The 21,491-nt window shown below is 44.0% G+C and overlaps 1 protein-coding gene across 1 annotated transcript in view; it reads left to right on the top strand.

Annotated features, from left to right (window-relative positions):
* Positions 1–723: 723 nt before the first annotated feature.
* Positions 724–21,491, top strand: part of GNB4 (G protein subunit beta 4) — a 26,439-nt gene continuing 5,671 nt past the window's right edge. The window contains exons 1-8 of the mRNA XM_048954711.1: positions 724–876; positions 15,440–15,538; positions 17,329–17,367; positions 18,072–18,178; positions 19,016–19,079; positions 19,820–19,982; positions 20,192–20,258; positions 20,379–20,580. Coding sequence (XP_048810668.1) covers positions 15,482–15,538; positions 17,329–17,367; positions 18,072–18,178; positions 19,016–19,079; positions 19,820–19,982; positions 20,192–20,258; positions 20,379–20,580 — 699 coding nt within the window. The 5' untranslated portion in view covers positions 724–876; positions 15,440–15,481. The remainder of the gene's footprint in view (positions 877–15,439; positions 15,539–17,328; positions 17,368–18,071; positions 18,179–19,015; positions 19,080–19,819; positions 19,983–20,191; positions 20,259–20,378; positions 20,581–21,491) is intronic.

Raw genomic sequence — 21,491 nt, 5'->3', positions numbered from 1 at the left:
GGAGCCCGGGGCGGCTGCTCCCGGCAACTCCTCACAGAACAAAGCTATGTGTTACGGGCAGAAGGAAGAGAAAGGAAGGGGAAGGGAGGGAAGGCCGCTCAAAGGCGCCGCCGCGGGCTCCGCCTGAGGGCCCCCTGCCCCTCGAGGCCACCTCCGGGGGGGCGCTGTATCTTTAAGCGCTCTGACGTCAGCGAGGCGCCGCCATGGCAACGGCCCGTCACGTTGCCCGGGTCCATGCGGGAGGGGGAGGAGCTCCTCCCGCCGCGACCGAGCGCCATGGAGGCGGCGGCTCGGTGACACCCGCGCGGACCGCCGCCCGGCCACCAGGTACTGCCCGCCCGGGCCGAGGCGGCGGGAGGCCAAGCCCCAGGGGCGGGCAGACGGAGCGCGGCCGGTGGGGCGGCGGTCCCTCTGGGCCGCGAGGGCGGCGGTGGGGCGGCCTGAGGAGAGCCCCGAGCGCAGCCCCGAGCGCAGCCCGCGCAGCGCCGGGAGACGCGCGGCAGAGCGGGCTACGAGAGAGCGGCGGCCGCCGGGCGCTCCCCGCCTCGGGCGGCACCGCCCGGGGTAGGCTCGGCCCTCGCGCCCGCGGGTGGGGCCCCCTCGAGGCAGGGCCGGGGAAGCCTCTCGGCCGCCCCAGGAGCTGCCCTCGGCCGCCGCGCCCCGCCCCTGCCGGGCGGCCACATCCCGCGGGCGGGGCGGGGAGAGCGCGGGCGGCACCACCGCGCCGCTGCGCCGGGGGGAGGAGGCGGCGGCGGCGCTCGGCGGAGGGAGTGCGGCCGGGAGGGACAGGGAGACAGAGCCGAGGCGGGCGTTGCCGCCAGTGTGGCCCCAGCGCGGCCGGCAGCGCCGCGACCCGCAGGCGGCAGGACAGGGCAGGTACTGGGCGGGGGGCGCGGCGCGGAGGAGGGCCGGGGTGGGCGCCGAGCCGCGGAGCCGCAGCGCCGTCACAGCCTGCCGGCGGGGCAGGACAGGGCAGGGCGGGGCGGGGCCCCTGTGCGGAACGGCGCCCCTGTGCGGAGCGGCGCTCGAAGGGGCTCGGGGTGGGGAGGGGGGGAAAATCCGCGTTGAACACCGCGTCCCTGGAGCCGCCCGATCCGGCTCGGGGCCCCGAGGGGCTGCGTGGGGGCGGCGGGGAGGCGCCTGCCGTCCGGAAGCCATCCCGCGCAGCGGGCTAGCGGCCGTGCGGCTCTATCGCTGCCGGCACGGAGCGGGGCGGCCCGGCCGGGCTGAGGGAGCGCGGCTCGGAGCCGCTTATCTACTGCGGGAATGCGGGCGGAGTTCTCGCTTTCCTTTATGTGCGTTCCCGTTCTCCTGCTTTCTGCCGCTTGTTTGGGTTTTTTTCCTATCGGCGCTCGCCTGGCTTTGGGCGCCCCGTGAAATCGTCGTGGGATAACGGGGTTGAGCTGGGCGTGCGCTGTGGCGGAGCGCTGTCTGGAGGTGCTCCGTCTTTCGAAAAAATGCACCGTCATGAGGTGCTGTGGTGACACTCCTCTGAGGCACAGCGCTGCTTTCGGCGTTCAGGTTTTTTTTATTCACTTCTTTTGCAGTATTTGCTTTTCCGACTGTGCTTAGTGCTGAGGTGATTGCCTAAAAGCAGCGAAGCTAAAGGAGTTTAGGAGTTGAGAAAAAAATAGCTTGGAGTTGAATCTGGTTATTTGTGATATATTTCTGAACTGATAGAGCAGCAGCTGCTCTCTGAGTACCAGGAAAGGAAGAAGTTGGCAGAAGGATCTAGGGAGAAAAGACAGGTAACCAGCACCTAAAAGAACAGCAGAGAAGGGTTGAGAGAAATGAGAACTGGAGTCTTTTGAGTCAGATAGAACTCCGCAGCTACAAAAAACTATGTGGTAGTTCTGTGTTCTAGTCCAGTCTCTTCATTGAAAAAGCTGCGTTCTGCTGAGATTCTAGTTGAGAGATGGGAGCGATGGTGTGGCACAGAGCGTCAGCCTGGTGGTAGCTGGGATTTTGCTTTGCGGCTGTCAGCTCAGTCAGGTTGGTGCACAGGGCTTCCTCTCCTCACCTGCAGTGTTACCACAGGAGGGTTTGGAGTGCCTGCTAGAACCCCCTGTGCTTCCCTGCTGTAGGCAGGGCACCTGGGGAATCAGTAGTTCTTGCACAGAATTAAGTGGCTGCTGGGGGGTGTGAAGTGGAAACCTAACCCAGCACTCTGACTGTTGGTAGAAATAGGGGGAGTGATGTAGAAGATGGTCACTAATCTGACAATCGCTTGGCAGGAACAGCAGGTAGAACTGTTAGTTACAACTGGGGGAACTCTGAAGTCGTATTAATAGTAACGGTAACAACAAATCAAAAAAACAAGCATCCAAATGTGAAAAACCCTTAAAATTCTAGAAGTCTCCTAATGAGAAGGGGATCTTTAGCCGTTTTTTTTCCTGCAGCGCTTGTGATTTTTGTGTGTGATAGCTGTGACGTTCCCATGAGACAGGCTGATTTTCTCTTGAAGGCTAGGAAAAAGGGGGAGATCTTATGTATAAAAAACTTAGATGTTACAGAGATGTCTTTTTTGTATAATGTGAACTGACGTCATTAAAGTGGTACAGCAAATAGTGGGTGTTCTCTTGTAAAGCCTTCTCCCAAGTGCTTGAGAAGTTGCTCTCGACTGCTCAGGTCATATAAATCTTATGGGGAAGACAGTTGGCTATGTAATCTGTTATATTTATGTGGGATAATGAAAGTTTCAATTATGTCTTAATGTTCCTTAGCTGAGTACTCATATATCTAGTGTTTAATTTGTCCACGTATTTTATTTTTCAAACAGTTTTTAAAGAAAAGCCTGGGATTCACAGATAACATGAGGAAAAACTTGCAAAATATCTTTGAATGCAGTGTACGTAGTTCTTTTCTAGAACATCAGGCAATCTTGAAAATGCCACAGAATTTATGAATATAAGATCTTGAAGATAAAATAAGAAGTAAAAACTAAATCAGAAAAAAACCAACGCAATGCAGTGTGTTGTAAATCTTTCTCAGTTACTGTTCTCTGTCACAGTCATAAATTAGGACTATGTTGCTAAAGACAGGTTTGTTTGATGCATTGTTTCTAATGTCAGGAATCACTTTAGAAAATCTCATCAGACCAGTAAGAAATTCACATTCCCTGAGCCTTGTCATGCAGCTCTTCCTCATGGTGTGTAAGTGCTTATGGACAGTGATAATGGTGTGATCATTTATTTTAATACTGTCAGAAAATATAAATCCACACTCAGCAATTTCTGAGTGCCTTGAACCTGGCTTTTAGTATGGGCAATATTGCTAACCCAAATTTTTCTCCCCTTTAATTGGATGCAGAGCTGACGCTTCATCTTCTGAAGTGTGAAGTTAAATTTGTTATTGTGTTCCTGTATGAAACTTCTGTATTTTGTAATCCAGCCTTTTGTAATAGAATTTATGTGAAAGATATTGAGCAGAGCTAAAGCAAACAGTCATGAAAAGCATGAACATATGCTGCTCTCTTAAGGTTGTGGTTTGCTTATCTGAAAGAGCTTCATAGAGCTTTCTAGATAACAAGAGGCACTGCTATGCAAAGGTGCAGCTTTTAAATTTAAAAAATCTACTCTTTAGGATTGCACTGCCATGCTCAGCAGTGTGCAGACAGTGAGATGTTTGATAGTTGAAGAGAGTCTGAAATGAAAGACCAAGAGGTGAGCTCCTCACTATTTTGGATGGATCTCAGCTCGGCTGCCACCTATGATACTTGATGATCTGATTCATCTGAATTGCTGTCGTGTGTGGGGGGAATACTATGAAGATGAATGAGAGTTGACCTGAAGGTTTAATTAAAAAAAATATATATATGTATGGTTGGCCATGGTGATGTCAATGAAGGCAGTTTCACTTCCTTTAAGATGTCTCAGCTTCCCAAAGTGTGCCAAATGCTGACATACAGCAAATCCAGTTCTGATTCAGTTAGGCTTAGGTCTTGCAGTCTGTTACCGTGTGAAAGGACTTCATCTGGGAAGGGAGTGAGAAGTACCCAGCGTACATATGAGCTACTTGGTTTGGAGGTAGAATAGCTTTGCCAGTTTCCAGAAGCCTAGTTTTCCCCTCCTCGTTTTTTTTTGGATCTCAGACAAATATTAATCATATGGATCTTCAGTATAAGCCAAGTCTTTGAGTCGTGCTGAATGCTGCTGTTTAGAAACACTGTTAGAAGAGCTGAGTAATGGTAAGATTTAAATGATGTTTGTATGATTTTCATCTTCACATGAGGAGGGAAACAGCATCATCAGTCCTAGTATTGGATGTGTTTCTCATATGGCGTTGAATTTTGCAGCTACTCTTTGTGACTGGCTTGGCGTCTTTGGGAAGAGCAGCTAACTTCATACTTCCAGATTTGGGGACTCCTGGGCACTCTGGGTTTGTTTTCTAGTGTAAGTAGCAGTCAGTGCCTCAGCTCACTGCTCTGTGCACAAGGGTTCTGCCAGTGAGATTGCATTTACTGCACTGCTGCCCTAAGAGCCCGAATTGCTGTGTGCACATTGGTGGTTGTTCCCTGAGGCACTTTGTGCTGGGATGCTCATTTTGAAACCAATGGGCAAAAACATCCCAGAATTTGTTCCTTTTGGCAATGCTGTGAGAGTCACAGCAAGACTTGTGGAAGCTTCTCAGCACTTGGATGCTGTGATGCCCTGACGTGAGAGCTGTGCTCCCCTGCCCCATCAGTACTGCCTTTAGGCTTGGGCAGAGCAGCTCAGCAGGTTGAGGTAACCTGATGGAAAAGAAACCTTTGAACAGCTTTCCTGCTGCCCCCTATTTTTCTTATCTACTGCACTAATTGCTTCTAACGTAAGTGATTTGTGTCATTTTCTATTTGGATCAAAATTGAAATGCAGTTTTTGATGGATTTGTCCACATCTAAAGTCTTGCATTAAAACTGAAGATGCTTATTCAAAACATCAGAATCACAAGGTTAGAAAGGACCTACAAGATCATCTAGTCCAACCGTCCTCCTGTCACCATTGCTACCCACTAAGCTACTAAACCATATCTTGTATATAGTTAAGACCACACATACATATGGTTATGACCATATAATACATCAAAACACATTAAACACAGTATTAAAAGTTGATTAAACTGAAATAAATTATATTTGATATGAGTCTCTTTTTGGTGGCCCTTTGTCATGACTGCTGACGTGATGTGATTGTTGATGTTAGCCAAATTTTGGAAAAGGAGGACTTTTTCCTTCAGACTCCTGATTTCAATTGAGGTTAGTTGTTAGCTGAAATAAATACTCAGCCTGCACAGAGAGGTGCTATGCTTGTCAGGCTCTCGTTTAGCACACTAAATTTAGAGCTGTAGTGTGCATCTAGTGCACTAGGCTTTGATCAGTTTGGGTGATTTCACTGAAAGATTTTGACAGTGCAATATAATGTCTGAGTACTAAACGCTCAACTGTGATAAAACTGTGGTTTTAAGCAGAGTTATTCTAAAAAGCTTCTGCTACCCCCCTTCCCCCCCCTCCCCCCCCCCCCCCAAAAAAAAGAAAATTGAGAAGAAAAAAAAAATAGTCATAAGGAAATGTATTTATCTTGCATATTGAAGTGTAAATTGGAGTCCCTTCCTTTACATATGCATTTGGGTAATGGGAAGGAAAGCAAGGAAGAGCTGATCAAGTCTTGTAGCACCCTCAGCATTAGGTGCACTGAACAACGTCTTGAAAAGTGGCGGGACCGAGTTTGCAGAAAGACATGAGGTCTGTGTGGTATGGACTGTGTGTCCAACCTGCTGGGTTTATGTTGTTGTTGTCCTCTTTTTTTAATGTGTATTAATAAAAAAAAAAACATGTTGTTACTAATACATTAACTGTGTTATATATATTACATGCAGCCCAAGACAATGCTGTTTTACTCAGGGCAGCTCAGGCATGCCTGTAAGTTGAACCATGTGGTCAAGAAGTTGTGTTTTACTTCCACTGCAGAGATAGGAAGGGGAGTTGGGTGCCCCTAACAGTGTTGGATGAGAAGATTGAGGTGCACATGTAAGTGCCACTGCATTTTGTACAGGATTAAATGCATTTAAGTACCTCTTGTGGCTGCCGCTTACGGGACAAGAACCTTCTTTGCCCTTACTCTTTTTAGATTCTTTTAGTAGCTTGGATACAGAGTGCCTAAATGAAGGAAAAAAAACAACCAAACAAAACCAGAAAACAATCTAAAGCATCCAGAACAAGGTGGTCAGGAAGTAAAGCTACTGTTTCGGGCACTACATACGCAATCTGAATCTCCAAGGTATGCAGCAGAGAAGGGGAAACTCTTTCATCTAAGCAGCCCAAAAGAGGGAGCTGAATTATTTTAAGTATGGTACAAGTCCAAGTAAAAGCACTCTAAATGACTGTATAACTGTGTCAGCTCTTCAGTGCTGCTCCCCAGATGTTGATAAGTGCCGACTTGGGTAGGTCAGGTAGCTGGGGACAGGAAGTCATTTGGAACTTCTTTTTCCTGTCATCTATTATGTTTTGTTACAAATGCTGGTAGGCATCAAAAGTAAAATGTACTTTAAAAAAAGATGAAAGAAAAAAAGGAAAAATTGCTTCTGCCAGTGGTGGTAATTCAGAAGCTTGAGCAGTTTGCTGCTCAGTCTCTGCAGTGACATTGCAGCCCTGGTTTGCAGACTTTCCTAGTGACTTTGTTAAAAGGACAGGTGAGGTTCTCAGCAAACAGTTCAATTGCTTTGGGGTTGCAGAGGCATTGCTAGCATTTACTTTTTCATCAAGTCTGATAACATTTTGCTTTGTGCTCAGCTTCTGGAGCTGGGAATTTAAGAACATTGAGCTATTTCTACTAATCTCTCAGCCACAAATGCTGATGAAAACTAAAAGTTTAGCCACCAACCTTCTGGTGTAGTATTAAATGTGGAGGTTGGTGGCCCTGCACGTGGCAGGAGGGATGGAGATTCATGATCCTTGAGGTCCCTTCCAGCGCTGGCCATTCTGTCAGTAGTAGTGTGTGTGGCAGTGTGTGTGCCCAAAGCTCCAAAACAAAGATCTGGAAGAACGATGTCTGCTTCCTGGTGAGGGCTGGAACCTAAGACAATGTGCTTGGCTGGGTTGTTGTTGACCCAGCCTGCTTTGAGATACGCTGGGAGTGTTGATGAGAGCAGGAGTTCTGGTGGGGTGGGCTGAGAACCTCCAGCACTGCGGGCTGTCTGGTGGCTGCGTGCTTGGCAAATGCATCTGGTCCGTCGCTGTGGGCTTTGTGTCCACAGGGGAATCCTGCTAATTATAGCCTAATGACTGTCATCCTTCATAGAAAAATTCTCACTCTCTCTTATAATTTAAAAAAAAAGAAACACCCAACAAAACCAACTGTAGAAGTGTGTCACTTTTGTAATGTTTGCTTCTGCTGGGAGTGTTGTATTTCATTCCTTTTTTTTTTCTTCCATCCTCTTCTTTTGAAAACTTCATCTAGGACTGCTTTCCTTCCAACACCCAGTCAGGTAATTTCTACCTTTTGGCGACTGAACTCTACATGTTAACGTTACCTAAATGTATCTGTTCTTTGTTCCTTGAATTTTGAGATATGATCTCTAAAAATACATCTGGATTTTAAGGCATCATAACAGCGTGAAGTGGAATGAGTTGCAAGCTCAATTTACAACTTCCTGTTAGCATAATGCCAGCTTTATCTAGAAGGGTTTTTATCTTTTCTAAAAGCTTTCTGCTAGATACAATCAGTATGTTAAAAATATTCTTTCTAGAAAGACAGGCATTACTTTGGGAACCCAGTGATTGTGAAGATAACTCAGCAGCAGCAATACACACTGCTCTAGCAGAGCATCTTCCTGAAGCGTTCAGTGTGGTTTGTATGAAAAGGGGCAGTACTGCACGAGGAACATCAAAAGCAGCTCCCAGCAGGATAAATATCTGCAACTGCATCTCATCACAAGTGGTGCCTCAAGTGGCTACATGATCTTTGCACTCTTAATCTCTTATGTGCATTAGTAAGAAGGAAAACTGGTGCTTGAACAGTTTTCATTTTCCAATATGGTATTTGTAGTCATTCAGTGATGCTCTAAAGCTGAGGCTTTTGGTAGATTTTAAGGCCTATGACAGTGAGTGTCTCTTAGAAAAATATGTTTAGATATATATTTATATATTTATATTCATGTATGTAAAAACCACTAAAGTAGCCTGAACTCTAGACTGGGAGAAAACTTATTTTTTGTGGCTTTTAATTGCAATTGCCCAGAAATGTATTGTGAACCATAAGCGAAATTAAAATCAGATGTGAGGGCAATAGCTTTATCTGATATTTGGGTAATCAGTATAAAAAACAAATGCTTATATTCCCTTGTTTTCTTATGAAGGAGTACAGCTGTATGCTGAACGTTACAGCTGCATAATTGTGTGAGCTGCATAATGCCTCGCTGTAGCTTTGGTACCAAGGGAGCGTGTGTGTAGGGCTGAATGGTGAGGAGGAGGGAAGGGTGCAGAATACTATGTATAGATCAAATGCAGATTTCTTTTTTCCAAGCTGATGGATACATCTGAAAGGAAGCAATGTGTGTGTAGCTGGTACTGCTGGGTTTTCTGCTCCTGCAGTGTGTGAGAATGCTCTACTCTTGAGATCTGTCAGCCAGAAATTATCTCAGTCAAGCATACAGTCATCTGTGTGGGTCAAGGCTCTTCTCTGCAGACTCTATTAGTTTCTCTAAATGTCTTCACCAACTTTAAGCCTAACATTTTCTGTGTACTTAGAGCCTGTTATGTGTACTGTGCAGTCTGCACATGCCTAGAAAACAGGATGCTGCTGGAGTAGTGCTTTGTGCCTGTAGGAACCAGAGCAGACCTTACGTGTATCATCACTTGGCTTTACAAAAGAGAAGGGGAGTGTGCCACTTCAGTCAGCATCACTGCTCGAGCCCCTTAAACCAATCTCAAATCAAGCTTCTAGAGGTGAGCTTTAATACAGATTGCTTCAAAGTGACTTTGGGTTGTCCTTCTCTCTTTGCTATTAAAAGTGTATCGGGCAAGTTGGTAGAATAGCTTCTGGGGATAGGTGAGTGTTTAAAGAGGCAGCTCAATATTTTGGCTCACTGGTCTGTGTGTGCCTGCCTGTCTTTTCAAGGAGAATATTGGACTGGAACCATCCCTGTCTTGTTACTTTGGCTTACAAGTTTTCACCTCACAAAGGTCTTTCTTGCCACCACTTCCACATTTTGAATTGCAAATCCAATGGCAGTTCATTCAGCATTGGAAAATCCTGTGGTCACTGAACAAAGTTTTCAGTGGCAATCATGTCGTCTTTTGTGACAGCAACAATAACTTGAATTTCACATGAAGTTCTGGTTACAAGGAGAGAGATTTGGGGGAAAAAAAAAAAAAGAAAGAAAAGAAAAATCTTTGCTTATATACTGGAACATTTTGACCTGGAAATGAGCAAAGTCAACAGAACATGCAGGAATGTTACTTGTAGAAAAATCCCTCTTTTGGACTGTGAAATATTCATGACATTTAAAAATTCCTTCTTCCTGTGTTTTTTCAGTCTTTCGCTTAACACTGAATTTCTTGTTTTTCTAGAATCTAGTGTGTTGGCAAAGATGAGCAGGGGGTTTTACAAATGTACTTGGCTTAGACTTTGAGATGGATCTTAGGAATAAACTCATGCCTCTGAGCTTACCACGCTGATCTAATGAACTGTCAACTTACTGTGTGTGTAATGCTGCAAGCCTACAGTCACTGTTAACTTCTTATTTCATGGTAGTATCTAACCTGTAACTTCCTTTGCCAGTTTTGTGACTGCTGTTAATAACCTCAGTATTTGTCAGTCTGTTTTTCTTCCATGGAGACCATAATCAACCCAGCAATTGAATGTGGAGACAAATGCAGTGAGCTGCTAGAAGCCATCACCGCATGCGTTTGCTTTCTCCTGTGCAGGCAGTGCACGCAGTGTTGGCTGTGCTGCTGAAATGGCACTGGTTTACATCCAGCAGCACTTTGAGGTGTGCTCTCACTGCTGCTTCCTCTGCCCTCCCCACGTTCATGACAAGCACTCTGGGTTGATGCTTACAGTACTGAAGTCTGAAGGTGAGATTTCGTGCACGTCTTCGTCTGACGCAGATTACCTCTGCTAATACATCCAAGCAGTTGTTGCGGTAAATAGAAACTCTGTTTTTTCATGGCAGGCTTTATTTCAAAGTTCTAGTAAGATCCCAAGCTATCCATATGTGAGCAATAGTAGGTCCTTATTCTTTATAATGGGGAGGAGGGCAAGGTGTTTCAGTGGAGGAAGGCAAGCAGCAGCTGGCCTGACCCTGCTTGTGCCACATGGCTGTGTGCCACAGTTGGCACCCCGAAGGTGAAGCTGTTCTCATGTCCCACTGAGTGCTTGTTTGCTCGTGGGTCTCTTTTGTCACGTGCTTTCCACCTGTACATGAAACATTGAACACGTATATTCAGCAGTTCCTTAAAATTGAGTGTTATCTGTGAGAGAAATGGGTATTTAACGAAGTTCTGCTAGTGCCATTCCTCTTAGAGGCGTTGGTTGATTATTTCCTGTTTTTGTACCAAAGCTATAATGGAGACGTATCGCTTTAAAACACTTCCAAAATGTGCAGAAGTGCAACAATAGTGGTGACCTCAGAGAACAAGGTCACACCCAGGCTCGTTTCCTGTTTTGTTCTTGGGGAAACCAGGCCTGTGAAATGCTGGAGAGCCCAGGGTTACATATGTGTGTGCTCTGAAACCCAGGCAGCTGCTTGCCCGTGGTACAAAACAAAATTGTGAAAACAAACTCGTACAGAACAATTCAGTTACAGTTTCTAATCTTATTTTTTAAATGCTAATGATTTTTTTTTTTGTTGTTAAATTAATCATTATTCTGCTCCTTTCTGAAAAAATCTATGGTGTTTCTCCCAACCAGTGTAAAGTGGCACCTTTCAAAAGTGTGCGTTAAAGCTACAAAAGGGAAGGAGGTTCTTTGGGGAGTTTTGGAAGAGAGAAATAGGAAGAGAAAGATACAAAGTGACATTTTTGCATGTCCTATGTACTGTTATTTCAAATTATGCCTGCTTGGATTTAAGTGTATTTAGTTTATTGATGCTAAAACTCCTTGGAAAATTGAGTGTCAGGTAGGTGAAAAGCATGTGTGGTCTTCTCCATTCATGGCTTTGAGGAGACATAAATGAATGAGCTGAGCTGTGTAGGTCTGCAGTATTGTCGCTAGATGAGGAAATATTCTGTAGAATGCTTCTCTGGCACATCCCACATACACAAACTATTGCTCTGTGTGTGCTACCAGAGCTCAGCTTTGGAGAGAGAATCCTGCTGTCTGCCACTGCTGAGCAGCATGCTGTGCATGGGCTGTCAGCAGTGACAGGGTGCAGGCAGGTAGCTGGGGCTGTGTAAGTGACTTCAGTGTGTGGAAGTTCAGTGAGGCCTGGATTTGTGTGTTAGCAGTGTAACTCACTTGAGAGAGAGCTGCAGTATATCTTGGTGCCATTTTCCTATATTTAGTGAAGTGTTAGCAGTAGTTAGCATTCCTTATGCTTAGCCACCTGTGTGATCACTAGCAGGGGTGATTGCATGGAAGTGAATCGTGAAGCCTCCTGCCTTGCTTTCTGCTGCTCTATATTTACTGTGTGTGAGATCCTCAGCATATGCATTGAAAAATGGAGAACTGATATGTATAGCTGAGCACTTCAGTTCTGAAGGACTGTTTTTTGGTGCAGACTACAGTTATCGCTTGAATGATCCTTTAGTTGGTAGCTTTTTAGACTCCAGGCGGTCAGACTGTTCTTTTTCTGAGTCTCCTTAGTCGAATTATATCTGATACAAAAATAGCAGTGCTTTGTTGTGGGGAGGAGTGTGTTTACACTCTTCTGCTCATTTTTTTCTCCTTTCTATATGGCAATTTTACATGGGAACAAGCTAAATGAAGATATTTTTTAAAGAAACCGAATTACTTGTGATCCTCATGTATAAACTGTAATCTTCTCTGGACAGGAATAACTCTGCTTTGCAGCACGGAAGGCTCCTGTCATTCCATGCCCAACTGTTCAGCAACCTGCCAAGTGTCAGCTGCTTCCAGAGCTGCATCGTGCTCTGCTCCTGAGTCAGCAGCATTCTGGGTTCACCCTGGCACACGGAGCTCCCCTGGTCTCACTAAGGCTGTGCTCACCTGCTGCTCCAGGCGGCTCCTGACCACGGCACACTGTGTCCTTGGGTGCTTTGGAAAGAGTTTTCGTAGAGAAAAAGACAGCCTTTGAGTCAACGTGCTACAGAGAAAGTACTTTCAAGATGAGAACTTGGGGTAATTTGCCTCTACCTGCCAGCAGAACAAAGAATTAAGCTGTTAGGCCGCTGAGTCAGGATGAGGGATAATTTGTCTCTGGAGCACTCAAGCTTGCTGGTGGCTTTTGTGACACGGGATGTGCTGTGTAATAGCAGTTAATTATTTTGCCTTGAGAGGTGGCAGTTTATTTTGGTGTCGCTCAAGTCATTGATCCATATTCTCCAAGGAAGCCCACAGGGAGCAAAGCTGAGCCTGCAGGGACAGAGCTGTTGGGAGAGCAGAGCTGTGCCACAGGGCTGTGCAATGGCAGCTCCTCACTGCTCGCTCCTGTTGCTGCTGGCCCTTATGGGAAGCGTGTGGTGTCCCTGACCCTGTTTGCTGGCTGCTTGGCTATGTTGCAGTGATATACCCCCTGGCTAGCAGCATTATTAACAAGTTCCTGCACTTCCTGTTGCTTATTCCCACCAGGCCTCTTCGCTGCAGCAGATACTGTTCATAGCACAGCGTGCTGCACATTGGGAATTGCACTGGGAAAGAAGCATCTGGCTTCATCTGATTTGGGTAATGGTCTGCACATACAGCTGCATCTTTACCATGGCTTCTTCTCTCTTTCTCACTTTTACCATATCACTGTAGAATCAGAAGCATCAAAGTCAGAGATGCCTCCACACAAACAAACTCCTGCTTTGCTGTGCTGATTCTGACACCGGCTGTGTGTTCACGTTTGCCAGCAGCTGCTGAGTTGGTGCACATCTGGGAAAGGATCCGTGAGAGCTTCCTCCTCACCCACTCCATTTCCCCAATTTCCTGTGGGCGTCTCAAAATAGTGTTTAAAAAAAATCCCAAGTGGAAGCATCTTTCTCACAGCTCTGCTAAATACTTCATGGTGAATGGCCATTAGGGCATACGTGCTGTCATGGTGTGATCTGCAGGCAGCCAGCCCAGCAAAGAGCTTGGGATGCACTTCAGTCTGATGGTTACACTGTGCACTGAGTTTGTTTGCTGTAGTACCTCTGTGCTTATCTATAGCTTAAGAGTGTCTCAGAGTTTGATGTTCAGCTGCTGTGAACTGTGAAAGAACTTTAAACTGGTTTATCTGAGCTTTCAGTTCATCTGGGTTTTGTAGCAGTGCTGACTTGGAGGCTGTTGTGTGCAGTGAGGTATAGATTGACCTCAAACCACTGCAGCATCCCAGCTGAGCAATAACGCCAATGGCCTTGCACACTTCAGGATGTACTGATATTGCTAGGGCTTCTCAGCTAAAAGGAGTGGGATTTTTTTGTTTGTTTGTTAAAGGAAAGGTAGGAAAGGCATTGTCCTTTAAGTGGCTTAGGATTGATTCCAGAGATGGGTGGATGGGAGGGCTAGCTGGGTTATGTCCATGCACTGCCACGTTCAGCTGTAACGCCGTTTAAGCCGTTCAGCTGCTGCAGCATCGTATGGAAGTGGCATTCACAATGAACAGTGCTGATAGTAGTGGCATTATAGAGCCATTAACACTGACTTCATGGCTGAAGTGCAGAATGATCATCAGTGGTCCGTGAGCACTGGTTTTCTCATACACTCACAGTGCTACCTGACGATAAAAGGTGCCCTGACTTTTCCTAATTGTGGCCGTTGTTCTGACTGTGGTGCTTTTTGTGGGTTCTAGAGCAAAAAAGGGAAAGCATTTTAAAAAGGAGGGTATGATGCTGTTGGAACTGATGGTAGGACTACATTTCATAGTGGTGCAGTGTCAACTGTATTGAAGTTCAATATCAACTGTATTGAAGTTATAAGTGAACTTCAGAAACAGTAGAAGCAGTTATTAGCAAGCATGCTGAAGTGATTACAGGTTTTAAAAATTGAATTTTGGAGTTGGACATGTGTATGGATTACATCTATCTTACACCTGTTGTGTACTAAGCAACGTTAATGTACTCTGGCTTCTGAAAGAGGACATTGATTGTAAATAAAGTAGTCTCCTAGAATGTTCACGTGTGGGTTATAGTGTTCTGTAGTTGAACAGAGCACAGACTTAAGGAAAGGCTTTGTAGTTGCCTTAGGTATAGCTGAGAAAGTTGGTTAGACTACAGTCCCCATGCTGTTGTTGCCATAGGTTGGATTTGGAGGTGATCCAATTTGTGTCTGGCTCTGGATTTATTCTGGAAAGGATTTCACAGTGGTTCTGTGGAAAGCAGGGGAGGTTCAGTTGAAAAACAAAAGTTTAAAAAAAAAGGAGTAGATTAAAGAAATACTTCTGTTCCACTGTAGCAGGAAGTGTCATACCTCTCCAACACATGAACTGTTAAGAAGTCCAGGGGTGGTTGTTGTATTGCTAAGCTACCTGGAGGGAAAACCTTTTGCTGAATGAGATGGTTGAAGTCTGTAGTGTGACTGGACTCCTGTGTCACTTGGTTTCATAGCTGTAGTGGGGATAAGGAGGAGAACTGATTTGAGGAAACTGTTACACAGGCTGAAAAATTTTACATGCAAGGTCTGTTCATTATTTTAAAAACTGTATCTAAAAACTACCCTGAAAGTGTGCTTGCATGTGGCCTCACTGCTTTTTTGAACAGCTGCTTTGTGTCCTTGTTCAGATGAGAACCGTTCTGGGTTGCTGTGGGCTGTGCCAGTGTGAGGATGTTTTTATAGATGTCTGTTTGTGATCCCTTCTTACCAATTAGGTGCTTTTTAAATGAAAATGACATCATGACTTGGCCAAGAAAATATGGGGAAAGTTATAGAAAACTTCTTTGAGCCATAGTCTGTGATTTAAGGTTTTATCTTTAATTAAAATGAAAACTGTTCTGTGTACTGTGTACAAAGATGCTCGATCACAGCACTGTTGAGCTTAAAGGTTTTTGAATGACCGCTTCAGTGTCTGCTCTCTGTTGCCATCTTGGGGTGAGGACTGACACTCTTGGAGGTTGCAGGATGGATGAGAAGAGCAATGCTTCAAATGCATTCAGTAACATTTTTTAAAGTACTGTGGGTTTTTTTGTTTGTTTGTTTGCTTTTATATTCAAGATACACTTCATTTAACTATTTTTCATTATAACTGAGGAGTAGAAACAACTTTGGTTTTGTCAGGGTTGTTAGGCAGTGTACTAAAGGAGTACCTGTTTGGAGCTTCCTGAAGAGTAGAACAAATATAGGTGCATAGCGATACTGAAACTTATTTCTCTCCTTCTTATTGGCAGGTTTTCTTCATCAGCGGAGTGTGAAATAGAAACTGAAGCAAGATGAGTGAGCTGGAGCAGTTACGGCAGGAGGCAGAGCAGCTGCGAAATCAGATCAGAGTAAGAGTTGCTAATTCCTTATTTTTCATGGTGAAGTTCCTCCTTTTAAAGGAGTAAAGTATCAAGATTATATCTATTACTGAGCAAATCCTTGCCTGCAACTTGGCCAATCGTACAAATAGTGGACACATTGCTAATATCTGCCTCTAAGAAAAGTTGCTTCATTTAGTTAAGATCACATTCAGAAACCATTTTATGGTGTTGAACACCTTAAAGTGTTTCAGCTAATCTAAACAATTAAACTTGTTTAAAGTCCAGTGTATTTCTTCCTGTGGATGAAGTAAGCCCTGTGCTAGGGGATTTGCTGCCCTGGTATTTTAAACCCCTCCTGATTCCAGACATCAACATTTTGTAAATATTTCTACAGTTCAGACACTTTAAAAATAAGTTGAGATGACTTAATCCACTCTGAAGCTTGCTTTCTGGGAGGAAGGCTATAAAGGGTGGTTGTAGTAAACACTCTGAAAATCATTTAAGTTGTATATCAAACAACTCTTGAGCAAGATGTTAAAGAATGTTAAGATCCTGGTCTGAATGTATGAATTCAGTTCCAAAATGTGTAAGTAAATACTTCTATTCCTTCTCTCAAATATGACATTGTCATTAGCACATAGGTGGAACACTTCCTGGGCAGGGGGGCACAAATTAATGGTAAAGGGGGGCCATCCACCTGTGTTAGATGCCTGCCCCAGTAGTTGCAGAACTTGAGCCTTATTTGTAGAAATTACAGGGAATTGGGAAGGGTCGTGTAGTGGAAATACTGAGTCACAGCCTGAAGCAGTGATTGAGCACCTGATGGAAAGGCAGGGCCAACCCAGGGAGCTCGGGTGGATGCAGTGCAGCTGCATGACCAGAAGGGGTAGAGCCAGGATCCACCCCTTCTCAGACCTCATGTAAGGGTTGGCAGTGGAGGCAGAGGTATCTTAGTTGATGTCCCTGTCTATCTGAGGACTTCCAAAGGTAAGCAGCTTTTTTCCTTCATTTCTGTGTCTGTGGCTGCCACATTTGGGCCTGTTCTCATTTGCTGCAGCTGAAGATTTTGCCACTCTGCTATTATTGCTGTACTTTCAATCACAGTAGCATTCTTATGATTGATCCTTCAGTGTTGCTGTTACTAGAAACCCTACAGCACAAATTGAAGATAAAACTATTTAAATCTAAGACAACTATCTTAAGCTACTCAGAAGTGGTTGCTGATTGAATGCCTGTATTTGTTTTCCAGTGGCTGGAGACTGAGTCTGTTTGAGGTGTCTAATTTCTCTTACTGTGCAAACAGAAATAAAACCTGTTTTTTGGGTAGGGTTGAATAATGTGCAGAATGTAAGCATAATGTAAAGGGAGAAGCCAGAGAATCTGTATGAAGGCCTGAACATCATGCATTCTATAAAATGAATGAGTGTTCACAGAGTATTTTTCTTCCTTTAGCATGAAGTGTATCAGCAGCTTAAGTTTCTGTAAGCCTGCTGTCTGTCCTGCTCCCCAGGTCCTGCTTCTTGTGCCTGTTGTTGTCACACCTGCTGTGGCAAGAGAAGTGAATGCAAGACTTGCTATTTATGCGTAGCATGGGGTTGTTACTTCAGCTGGATAGTTCCTTTCCTGGGTGCTCAGTGCCTGCTGAGTGAGCACAGGGAAAGGGGCTGGCTTCAAATGCTTTTTAATCACTTAGTTTGTAGGAAGAGAGACTTAAGGAGAGCTATGCTCAAGCAACCTTTAAGTCCTACTTCTCCTGCTCCTCAGCTTGATGCTCAGTTTTGCATTTTGGATTCAATTGTTGTGTTCTCTTGTTTCAGGATGCAAGGAAAGCATGTAGCGACACAACTCTTGCTCAGGTATGTTCCTGATTCTCTTCCTTTGTATTTAAGCAAACCCTGCAGTTTGTGACTAACATGTTTATGTTTGGTAACTGGAGGAACAGCAAAACAAGCATGTGGGAATGTACCATGTGCTTATATAATTACTTTGGAATTGTAGGTGAATGAAGTTAAACAGTTAAAAAGACAATTGTTTATTTTTACCTTCATGCCTAACCTAACAAACAGCCACACCAAAAAATCCCAACCAACAAAAAAAATCCATCATTTCAGTATGGTCTGACTCCAACAATAGAGTGTGTCAACTGTACTTACTCTGTTTGGAAGGATTTGGATCAGTGTCTTTCAGATGTGCTTTGGGAACAAAAATACTTGGCGTTTAGATTTTGCCATGCCTGAAAAAGTAACAATGCAGTAAATGTTGAGGATTTCATTCCCTTTGTTTTAATAGAGAACTTTCAGATTTGATAACCTGAAGTAGTCTCAGTGTGACGTAGTGATATCTTCAGAAGCTTTTTGAAGCTCTGCTTATAGTGGTTATGATGTTGTTCTCTTGTAAAACTTCTTTTCCCCAGCGTTGCATGGTTTTGACACTGATAATCCATTTTTTTCTTTTCTATTGCATGCCAAGATAGCTTTTATTAATCAAAGTTCAAATGTGTTTAGTTATCATTATATTAAAAATAGTCCTCAGTATCTCAAGGGTTTTTATTTATTTTTAGATCACAACAAGTCTGGACTCAGTGGGTCGGATTCAAATGCGAACGAGGCGTACGCTTAGAGGTCACTTAGCCAAAATTTATGCTATGCACTGGGGATCTGACTCAAGGTTTGTATAATTGGTCTTTAAGCCTGCAACTTGAAGGTTAGGAATAAGGTGGTCAGCAGCATCAAGCTTTGTGAGGCGTGTGGTACAGTCTTGGTGTCCTCAGAGGGAGACCATGAACCATGACTAGGATTTTCATTTCTTCAGCCATAGTTTGTTCCTGTGAATTCAGGGAGGACTGTGTAGTAATGAGAGGAGCACTGGGTGAAAGGAGAGGTGCTTTTTACTACCACAGGCATTTTGCTTTTTTCTTCTTTTAGTTTTAACAAAGCTCTTAGACTCTATTTAAGGAGAAGGGTTTGTGGTGAGGTGTATTCCTAGGATGATGGAGGTTGTATTTTCCAAGATTTGGAGCAATTGTGTAACTCCTATGATAACAGATTTTTGAGACTTTAAGAGCAAACTTCATTTCATTGAAAAAGGATCTTCATGTGTATAGCAAAGAAAAGTTACAGGGCTTCCAGGAGGGAGTTCTGTCACTCTGCCTTAGAGCAATTGATGGTCAAATGTTCATAGAGCTTTGTGTTCTGCTCTCCCTTGTATGCGTTTCTTACACCCAGTTATTATATTTTTGTATAACTGTAGTTTTGTTGTTTTTTTTTAAGAAGCATGAAACGTGTTTTCTCTTTTGTCCATTGTAATCATGAGCCCTTTTGGATGCAGAGATTTGTTCTGTGGTGTAACATACAGCTCTGCAGATTTTCCAACAAATGTTGCACTTAATTAAAAAACAATGGCAATAGTGAAAGTCTTTCTGATTCACTTGGAAACCATGCGTGGTGTGTGGCTATTTTGAGAGGTTTTTAATACTAACTTGTTTCACTCTGTGTTTGTATTTAGGCTACTAGTCAGTGCTTCACAAGATGGAAAATTAATTATCTGGGATAGTTATACAACAAATAAGGTATTTATAATTTCTATCAATAACTCATGCATAATTTGTGTGTTTGCAAGTCAAAAATGAAATGAAGCAGTTAGAAGGATGTTTCTTTGTAACCTTCACATGTGGCTGTTTAGTGGAGATATACTGTAGGCTGTGTTCAAAAGTAATAGGTGATACATAATGGCTTTCCTCTAGTTTGCTAGTGCTGTAGCTTTTGGCTGTTCTTACCTGCCTCTGTGATGAGGTTTATTTAACTGATCTGGCTTTAAATTGTGGAAATGGACAACCTCAGGATTTAATGCTTTGTCTGTGAGGTCAGATGGGGTGGGGGTGGAGAAGAAGGTGTTACAGGAGGGAAACTAAGGCAGAGTGTGGGGCAATGCTTTGTTGCTATAAACTGTCCAATTTCCATGGGTACAGCCGTTCTGTTCTGTAACCTGTCACTCAGAAACAGAAGAACTGTACGAAGAAGTCTCACCAGAACAAACAAATGTGTAGATGTTTAAGTTAAGAATACTTTACCATTAAGTAATGTTGTGCAGGAGTTCTGTATATACACTCAGGAGACATAGTGGTATTTTTTTATCCTGATATGTACACGAACATAGATCGCGATACATTCTAAAACAAAACAAAATTTATGATGTGCAGTCTGTTTGCCATGTTTAATCTGCTGTAATCCAAGAATTGTTATGAATGACTGCAGTAAAACATGAAAGCAAAGGTGTGATGCAGCACTGATGAGCTCTGTCTTCCTGAAGATGCATGCCATTCCTCTGAGATCCTCCTGGGTGATGACTTGTGCATACGCACCGTCTGGCAACTACGTGGCCTGTGGTGGACTGGACAACATCTGCTCCATATACAACTTAAAAACCAGGGAGGGCAACGTCAGAGTGAGCCGAGAGCTGCCAGGGCACACAGGTCAGCCATACACTCGTGTCAGCTTCAGTCTTCTGTTTTTGTGTTTTACTGCATCAAATGGAACAGTCTCACTTTGAGGTGTATTGTGAACTGTGAAATCGTTTTGCTGGCTTACAAAATAGCTGTGAGAGATTCAGTAACTGCTCTTGGATGGTAACCTTCAGTTTCAACTCTCACATCTGACGCTTTGGTAACTGTTTTGTTTTTAGGATATTTGTCCTGTTGTCGCTTTTTGGATGACAACCAAATTGTCACTAGCTCAGGAGACACCACTTGGTAAGTTTTTTTTTCTCAATATTAATGTTCTTTTTTTCCTGCCCAGTGCATCAGTGTTAAATAAAACTGAAGCTCTCAGTAACCAACTACAGGGTGTTAACGCTGTCGCTTTCTCTGCAGCGCTCTGTGGGATATTGAAACTGGTCAGCAGACCACCACGTTCACTGGGCATACCGGCGATGTCATGAGTCTCTCTCTAAGTCCAGATATGAGGACTTTTGTTTCGGGTGCCTGCGATGCCTCCTCGAAGCTCTGGGATATTCGGGATGGGATGTGCAGGCAGTCGTTCACAGGGCACGTGTCAGATATTAACGCCGTTTGTGTAAGTGAACGTTTGTACTTCTGCATGGGAAGAAGGCAGGAGAATACAGCAGTAGGTGCATGGATTTAACCTGTAGTCTGTCGAGTTACCTTGATTTAAAGTCAGTGACTTCGGTTGGAGACTAAGTTATGTAGAATGAAGATTGTCAAATAACCTGTGATCCAGTGTGTAACTGAATTATTACCATTATGTGTGATGCATTGAAGTGGTTTTGGAATAGTTTCAGCAATGTTCTTGTTCAGCCACTGAGGCTGTGCTTTTTTAAGAAGCAAAGAAAGAAGGGTGGGAACTTTTTGCAGCATGACAGAGTGTTAAAACTGAAATTGTAGATAAATACAATATGCTGAGAGGGAGCAGAATAGCCAAGCTTCCCCAACTTAAGCCTTTTTGTTAAATAAAAGCGTATGTGTTATTTTCTGTTGGGGAAAAAGAAGCTGGAAATGTGCTGGAAGGCAAAGTTAAAAACCAGTGCTTACGTTGAACGTTGATCCTCAGAATAATTTTGTAATATTTATAAACTGGATTATATTTCCTCTCTGTCATAATAACACTATGTTCAGATCTGCAAGATACAAGCTCTGATAAATAGGGAATGAAATCTAAGCTGCATCTGTTCTTGATAAACATGAAAAATTATTAAGGCTGAGAAAATACCAGAGGCATGACCTGTACAAAAATGCAGTTCCTATACTTAGACCTGAATCCTGAGATGTGCTGAGCTCTTTTCATTCCAGTTTCAATCAGTATGGCTGTTGTAAGACAGGCTTTGATTTGGAGTAGTTTTTGGCAATTGAAATTGCTTGTTTGCAATCTTCTGTCTTGGCTGAGCCAACCTGGCTGACCATCTTAAGAGGGAACATAGTGTGCACTTCACATAGGTCTTCTTGGCCCCCAGACAGGGCAGAAGTACA

Source organism: Lagopus muta, chromosome 9 (genome assembly GCF_023343835.1).
Source record: "Lagopus muta isolate bLagMut1 chromosome 9, bLagMut1 primary, whole genome shotgun sequence".
Lineage (NCBI taxonomy): Eukaryota > Metazoa > Chordata > Aves > Galliformes > Phasianidae > Lagopus > Lagopus muta.
This window is presented reverse-complemented; position numbering and strand designations above follow the sequence as displayed.